At 42.5% G+C, this 8,886-nt stretch overlaps 1 protein-coding gene across 1 annotated transcript in view; it reads right to left on the bottom strand.

Moving 5' to 3' along the window:
- Nucleotides 1-5,691: 5,691 nt before the first annotated feature.
- The window catches only part of LOC126204023 (uncharacterized), a 135,289-nt gene continuing 132,094 nt past the window's right edge, over nucleotides 5,692-8,886 (bottom strand). Inside the window, exon 22 of the mRNA XM_049938450.1 lies at nucleotides 5,692-7,872. Coding sequence (XP_049794407.1) covers nucleotides 6,160-7,872 — 1,713 coding nt within the window. The 3' untranslated portion in view covers nucleotides 5,692-6,159. The remainder of the gene's footprint in view (nucleotides 7,873-8,886) is intronic.

The following is an 8,886-nucleotide window of genomic DNA, read 5'->3' as shown; positions in this document are numbered from 1 at the left end:
GTCCTTTGCACAAGTATCCATAGTAGGCCAAATAAAAGGCTGCCTAGTGGCTGTCTCAGCCTGTTGCTCAATCACCTCTACAAGTCGACTCTGCACTACCCATAGTTTACCATGTGTTAGTGCAATGGATCCTGAACTTGTGGTTTCCACCACCTCTGGCACATTTAGAACTTTACTTACGAAATGTTTGTTAAATGCCTATTTGCATTAGAATCTAATCATCCTACTCTGGAGCAATCTCAGAATAACTTCTATTATGAGTGATGAATATTCCTTCAAGAACTTTTATTCCCCCTTGATTCATGGACTAATTTGTTATTTGCTTATTGCAGAAGTTATGTTAATAAATGTTTTGCCCAAAGTGAGAATTACAGCACTGGTGATGAGTTTGTAATTTTGCTATACCTCAAACTACCCAATGCGACAGATTTTGCGAGTTGTGGCAACAACAGCTGTCACAATTCGATCAGGCACTTGTCTCAGTCATGGGAACAGCAACAACTGTGAAAAACTACAACAATCAATCCAGCAACAATGTTAGCACTGGGAATTACTCAAACACTTCTCTAGTACAAAATAACCACAGCTAAAACAGCAGCAGCAGCAGCAGCAGCAGCAATGGGCACTGCCACCCAATGGAGCTTTTCAGCCATTGATCGAAGGTCAAGATGACTGGAAAGTATATAAAAAAAACACCTTGTGATAAATATTCAGGCAAATTACATTAAATGCCCAGATCACCAATAGGCATTTTTTCTGTCTACGAATCCTTGCTCATATTCCTTGATTCAAAAGTTAGTCAATATCACTCCTTTTTTGATAGCTGTGTACCAGTCTTTAAGGGCACAGTTATCATGAGGTGCCTCTTGTAGGTCACATACAAGTCACATATAACCATGTCTCGATAACATTATAACCTTTTTTAAGGTAGATTTGTCAGTAAATAGTATATTTGGCCTCAATGGATACTCCGTTTTTGGATTTTCATTACATCATACAGTTCAAACCCTCAGCTCATTGGTAACCTGTGTTGCCATTGACGTGCTTCAAATGCCATTTGTACCACTGTTTGAACGTGGTTTGGGGAAAGCTGAACTTTCAGGCCCACATGGTCTTAAAACTGACAGCTAGTCCAAGACTTTACAAAGCTCGCTTGTATCTATTGGCCATTATGGATGAAGTTAAGATCAAACTGGACTGACTGGAACAACAATTTTGTCCTCAGTCTCATACAGTCAGTGGGCTTCACGATTTGTGGTCATTAGGAAGCCTAAGGGCTGTCTCCGAATGTGTGTAGACTTTAAGCAAATTATTAATCCTAAGGCCAATGTCGATTCTTATCCCTTGCCGTGTTCAGCTGAATTCTCATCTAAGCTCTCATGAGGTAAAATAGTCTCCAAAATCAACCTTGCAGTGGCATATTTTCAGTTGCCTCTTGATGAAGACCTGTGGGAAGCCGTTAGTCTTAAACATGCCTTCAGACGGTATCAATACAACAGGTTGCTTTTTCGTGCAGTTAGAGCCCTTGCCATTTTCCAGAGATTTCTGCAACAGTCTATTGGACTCATGTTTGGAAGGATAATGGTTCAAACCCAAGTCAGGCCAACCCAATTTAAGTTTTTGTAACTTCCCTAAATTGCTTCAGGCAAATGCTGGGATGATTCCTTTGAAAGGGCATGGCCGACTTCCTTCCATAAACCAATGTGACCCATGACCTCACTGTTTGGTCCCCTCCCCCATACCAACCAACCAATCGTCTACTGTCATTAACTTGCATTGGTCAATTATCTTTATGATTTTCAAGTCACTTGTCATATAATGGACGAACATTTGCGCACACACTGGTTAGTTTTTGCAGTCCTCAGGCCTTCAGTCACTTATTTAAGTTACATCCTCAGTGAAAAGGGCCTTCAGCCCATCATAAACTACTATGCATGGTCTAGGCCTCAGTCTCTATTGCCTGAGCACTAAACCTTCTCAATTGTCTGAAGAGAGTATTCAGGGCTTTCAGAAGTTAAATCACCGAATCAATCACCTCCTTGTCCTGTCTTGTTAGTTGTTAGCCCCGTCTGCTGTCAATGTTGGCCACAGATCAGTCCCCACTCGATGTTGGGGCTGTTCTCCCTCAAGCTAGAGGATGGAACAGAGGGGCTAACCACATTTACTATACAGACACTTTCTAGAGCCCAAGAGCATTATTCTCGGATCAACAAGGAAGCACCATTGGCCATTGTTTTTGGTGACCATAAATTTTATTTTATTTTTTTTTTTATTGTTACAAATTTCATCTTATCACCAGCCACAAACTGCTCATGTCACTCTTTGGACACAAGCTTAAATTGCCAGAGTGTGGTGCAATGAATCCCCTTCATCAAAGGGCTCTCATTCGGTGAATTTCCAATATTCCATATGTTACTGCACTTTGGCTCAGCAATGTAATGCACTAGTTCACCTTCCAGCATGACAGAATCCTGAATTTGACTAACAAGGAACAGTTTGCTTTGAGTTAGACAACCAACTGTAGCAATCACTCAGACGCTTCTATAAATTTTCAGGACAATGCTACAGTGTCTAGGAGCAACCCGCTTCTCGAACAGGTCCTGTAATGTCCATTCAGGTTGGCCGAATATACCATCTGGTTCGGATCCACCAAGTCTTCAACTCCTCACCCTTTTCTGCCATCAGCAGCATCAACTGCAGTTCCAGCAAAGTGTGGTGTTACTCATAGACAATGAGGAACAGTGCCGGGTGTTAGCACCATCTTCTCTGCAAAATTGGGTGCTTGAGTTCTTGCATCAATCAAACAGTGGGATTTCTGGGATGTATCAGCTGCCACACTGCTACGTCTACTTGTCTTATGTGGATGACAGTGTTGTGTGGAAGGTGCGACAGTGTGCCATTTGCTAGGCATAATAACTATCCCTCTCCAGACATTCTCATCAAGGCCAGCACCAACACAGCTATGGGACAGGGCACTAACATGGGGTCCAGTAGCTTTCTCGTACATCATCTGTCTCCAGCTGACAACAATGGTTGTCACAGTCAGAACTATGGAATGGATCTTCACAACAGTGTGCAGCCCACATACAGGTTTACCCCCACCAATGGTTAAGGCTCACCGGAGCCTCTACATGCTTGCCTTCACAGAATGCTCTGGATGTTGTGTCCCCTTCCCCCAGGACACGAAGAAAATGCAGCCATGCTGTTCCACGTGGCAGAACAGGGGCATCATGTGATGTTAACAACTACATTATCTGGAATGCTATACCGAAACTGCAACCAACCCTGGTTGCGGCACACTGGACAGCAGCCTTCTTGTTCTGAGAGTCCATCACTTCCATCATTGCAAACACCTTCAAGCAAGCTGTTTGACAACCATTGATGTCAATCTAGACACACTGACAGCTGCATCACCAGAACCTCCACATCCCACAGGGATACCTCCACTCAAATGTTTCCGGGCATATACAGGGAACTCTCCTTCTCCAACAGGGCTCAGATGTTTCCCAGGATTCTCCTGTTATGACATCGCCTAATTCCTGGCCGCTTCTGCCATGTACTACGCACAACAGCCAGGCAGGCAGGTAGCAGCCCGATGCATTAGTTCAAGGGGTGAAGCATTTAGTAACCTCATTAGACATGCAAACAAACGATGCGAACACATCAATATGTGTAACGTCACACACCCAATGGGGCACCTATAGCACAAAGATGGCCACTAGTCAAGTCAGTCCCAAGTGTCATAGCAGGCCCAAATAAAAGGCTGCCCAGCAGCTTTCTCAACCTCATTTTGCTCTTATTCAGCTGCCTCTATAAGTGAACTCTGCAGCACCATTTATTTACTGTGTGTTAGTGCAAAGGATCCTGAACTTGTGGTTTCCACCATTTCATGCCTGTGTGGAACTTTATTTTCATGAAATATATGGTAATCAGCTCTTTGCACTGGAACGATCTCAAAATAGGTTTCATTGAGACTAATGAACATTCCTTCAAAAACTGTTTCTGTGTGAATCATGAGCTCAACTGACTGGAGATAGCAGTCATTTATGAATGAGGTGTGCCTACTTGTGTGAATGTATGGCTTTGGCTGGAAGCTTAATGTGTAAGTCTTTCAATTTTGTCTGTATGCAACTCACCATGTCATCTTTATGGTGAGTCATAATCTGTCCTTTTCATAATATTGCTGGTATTCCAACCTGTACTTTCCCTTGCTTCATGGGCTAATTTATTATTTGGTTGTTAAAGAAGTTTGTGTGTGATAAATGGAGTGGCCCAAAGTGAGAGTTGCAACGCAAGGAAGGGGAGAGGGCTGTTAAAACTGTGGAGGGATACCAAAGTTAGACTACAGAAAGAGATTCAAATTGCAATTCAGATTGCAGATGTTGAGGCTTGCACAGGATAGACTAGACCAATTTTGGACAACAACAACAACAACAACAACAACAACAGGCAGAACACAACTGATTTCTTGGCTTCAGTAAGGGAATATAAGGTAGCTATCCTCTCTAACAAGCTTTCCTGCTACCTGTTATCTTAGGTTTCTGTTTCCGATCATTTTTACCTTTTCTTCTGTGTTTAGCCTTATCTTTGCTTCATCCCCCACTTTCTCAGTTGCCTTAAACAAAAACCTCCCCTCAAGTGACTTTGTAGGACATTCCATTTCCTATGCTGATTGCTGCATTATATTTTCTGATGTTCTTTGCCCACTGTCAGCTCTGGAAACTCCTCTCCTTGAATGAACTTTCCTATTATCCTTTTTCATATTTTCTCAGATTTCTTCTAATGTTTCCACTATTATTTATTGTCATGATTTCCTCTTGTTGCCATGATGAGGTTTGTGTTTCAAGAGTCTTCTTCCCTTTGCAAGCTTCATACCTCATTTTATCTTTAAATCTGGGCTCCACAGATCAGTACCTGCACGTCATGAGTCTTCAGGAAAACAGGGTATGTGCTTTGGGTTTTTACAACATAAAAGACATAACTTCAGCAGCCTTGGTTCCATTATTGTGTTCTGTCACTTCATTGTGTTGTGTTTGAGTATTTCAAGATTTAATTTTGAAATATTTGTGTTTACTAGCTCTGCAAGCCAGGTTTAAATAGATAGTTGCTCTGAACAAAAACCAACTGCCATTCCATGGGTTGTGTTGACCATAACAAAACAAGAACATGCCTAAGTAGTATCTTCATAGCTGGGGATGATGAATACAGGCATTTGTAGCATAATCAGCCCACATCATTTCTTTACATGTAACACATCTGAAGTGACTCAAAAGTGGGAAATGTTAAAGATAACACTAATAAATCAGTTGTCTACATGATGAGGCAGTTCTCCAAAACTTGCAAATTTTTATTTTTTCAGTCACAGAAATGTAGGCAGTAATCTAATAATTCATTATGGGTATTATTTTTTCAAGCTTTACACAGAACTACTATCACTTGTGCCAAATGAGCACAAGCTACACTGTAAACGCATTTAATGAACTTCAACATACAAAAAAATTTAGATCCTGTAGTAACAGTGATACAGTTTACAGTAAATACTGTATAAGGAATTGCTTTGCAATAATTTGCAAACTGTGAACTGCTAACTTATTTTCGTATCTACATAGCACTATCAATGTAGCATGAACTATAATACACTAGCTACATATTTACAACATGGAAACCGAAGGACTATAATATAACTGACAATGAACAAGCATTTTATCTGCAGGCACGGCAGATGTATTTATTATATTAACAAGTAATATCTATCAAAAACACAGTATTTATGCGAAATATTGGTATTACAAAACATTTTTGAAGTATTATCAACTAATAAAAAAATATTTCCTATTTTTAAATGATCACAGTTAAAAGGAATTGCATTTCTTAGTTTTACAATAATTACTCCTAATTACAAGACATACAGAACACAGTAATCATGCTGCAGTTTGATGGGCTACAGCTTTACTTTACATTTTGTTTTGTTTCCATATTTTACACTGCACTGTACATTTTTTAAATGCCCACAATCAGTACTGAAGCAATGAAGTTCAATCTTATTTGAAGAAAGTGTTCTGCTGAACATATTATTTAATACCAATAATCATGATCAACAGCAAAAACAGAGGAACTGCTAGTGCAAGGTACGACACCTTTTACACCCTTAACATTTTGTCAAATGGGTGCCAATTTCTGATGCTTCAAATCTCGTACCTTCACTTTGGGATAAATATTGTAAAGTTTGCTAAATGTACTCAGACTCATTCTTATCACTGAACCACCATAATTTGCAAATGCCAGCAACCTATTTTCATCAATGGGTGATGGTGATCGTCCATAAAATGAGTACGGGCTTTCTGTACTAGAGTCATCACTTTCAGAAGATTCTGCAGAGTCCTCTTCAGACCTGTTGGCTGACAATGATTTTATTAATAGTCTAGCAGAAACTGAAGATAAGGCTGTCGATTTACGAGCAACATTTCGAATTCTATGTGGAACATTCTGCATACCTTTCTTTTCTGACACTGGCACAGAAGTACACAAACTTTCATCATCCGCCACATTCCTTTGTATAACTAATTTCTTCAAATTTTCCACTTCTGATTCCCTCATGTGAACAACCCTAACATCACAATCAACATGAGAAAACTGACAATGTCTAACAACCTTACTCTCCAAGTCATACTGCTGTGCACAATAACCACATTTGAAAGGCTTTATATGTCGCTCAAGGTGTTCTTTCAGAACCTCATAATTGTCAGAAATGAAACAGCATCTTGGACATTCAAACTTTGTGCGCTTAGCTTCGTGACCCGCTGTTTCGAAACAGTATTTTGGTTCTACATTTGGATGGTGCATACTATGATGGTCACTATGAAATTGCTCCTCTGAATCAGTCCTTGCACTACACAAAAGACATACATAATTACCAGCATCAAACAATGTACTACTGGTACTAGGACGTTTCACAGCAGCAGTCTCTGTTCTTACAATTACATTATCGCTTTCATCACCAGGTTGTTTCGCTGGCTTCACAATATATCTAAATTCACTGTCACGATGTTCCGTTTCAAAGTGTCTTCTCAACACATGTAGCGCAAGTGCCACAAAACTGCACTTTGAACATTCGTAATGGTGTGCTGTTGCTTCAACAATACTGAATTCTTTATTTGGATGGCTTTCTTCATGATGTTTTAACAGAATGGATCGAGAACCTTTTCGTTTACAGTAAACACAGACAAATGCTGTACGATTCATGTGCAATTTTTTGCTCCCTTTCAGTACATCATCAACTGCCATTTCCTTATAGCTGAAAGGCAATCCCAGTCTTGTTACACCATTAGCACACACCGCCTTGGTTTTATGAGTCTTCTGCCAATGCTCATGTATAACTGCAAGTGAAGTCGCACGGCGAGGACAATAGAAACAGCGGAATATTTTTGTCTTTTTCTGCACTGAAGATACGTCACTTACACTTTCCTGAGCTGGTGATTTTTCAGAATCACATTCGGCACTTGAGGCTTCCTGTGGAGTTTGCTCTTCACTATCTTCTACCTCTAACTCTGTATTTGAACTAGACACAGCATTACCAGCGTGATGACGTTTAATCCGCAAAGGTTTGATGTCAGGCTGGAGAGGCACTTCCTTCTGTTTGATACTTACAGGCTGCTGTGGATGTACTTTCTCAGAGTGCTTTCTCACTTCATATTCTCTTATAGCTTCAAAACTACAGTAGCCACATTTGAAAGGCTTTTGCACCCAGTGCCGCATCTCATGTTTCCGAAGGTCACTGGGGCTACGGCAGCTATAGGAGCAATGTGAGCAGCGCCGTGCCTCCTCTGCAGTCAGCAATTCTGGGAGTTCTGTCTGACTATCGCCTTCCTCCGACTGCAAAAAAATCAACACAGAATTAGCCAACAGTGTGAACACATGTAAGGGAAAACTCGGAGAAGGTGGGAGTGGGGGAGGAAAACATGTGAAAGTAGTAATACTGAATTGGTCAACATAGTAAGCTGTAACTACCAAAGAGGGGCAGTGAGATGGGGGATTGATTGGGAACAGGAAACGGGAAAGTGCTGCGTGGGCTGGGATGAGGCAACTGCATGGGCTAGGGGGAGGCGGGTGCTTGGAGTGAGACAGCTGCATGGGGTAGAGAGTGAGGGGAGATGATGAGAGGGATGAAGAGGGAGAGTAGGAGGATCTGGGAGGACTGACGTATGAGGGGTAGAGTTAAAGGTGTGAGGAGAGGCCCAGGATATTGTGGGAGAGATGGTGGAGGGGTGTGGAAGGGGGCTGGAGCAGAGTGACAGGGCTGGAGGGACGAGCAAGGGGGCTGGAGGAGTGTGAAAGTAGGTACAGGCAGTTGGATGAGAATGTGGGAGTGGGGCATGGGGGCAATGGGAGGGGGGCAGGAGGTCAGGCTTGAGGGGGTCAAGTGGAAGGCTTGGGGGATGGGGGGGGTGGAAGTGATGTCAGGAGTGGAGAGTGGGGAGCAGAGAGGAGTGTCAGGAGTGGGGGGGGGGGGGAAGAGGGCTTCATGTATTGGGTGTGAGGGATATGTTTGGTGAGGGGACATGTTGGGTGCTGGGCAACAGACAGGGCAGGGCAGGTGGTGTCGGATTAGGGAGTGTAGGGGGTCAAGAGTATGGGAGGGGGCATCCAGTTGAGGATATGTGGGGAGGGCATCAGGTCAAGGGCATGTGGGCATTGGGGACCCCATGTCAATGTTGTCTATGTGGGGGGGGGGGTCAAGGATGTGGGTGGGGGGGCTTTAAATTTAGTGTGTGGCACAGTGAGTGGGGCCAAGTCTGGTGAAAGGCATGTGGGGGGGGGGGGGGGTACTTCCAAAGAAAGCATGTGGGGTGGGGGGCATCTAGCCAAGGGCGTGTGGAGTGAGGTACA

Source organism: Schistocerca nitens, chromosome 9, assembly GCF_023898315.1.
Source record: "Schistocerca nitens isolate TAMUIC-IGC-003100 chromosome 9, iqSchNite1.1, whole genome shotgun sequence".
Taxonomy (NCBI): domain Eukaryota; kingdom Metazoa; phylum Arthropoda; class Insecta; order Orthoptera; family Acrididae; genus Schistocerca; species Schistocerca nitens.
Note: the sequence above shows the minus strand (reverse complement) of the source record. Positions and strands in the feature narration are given on the sequence as shown.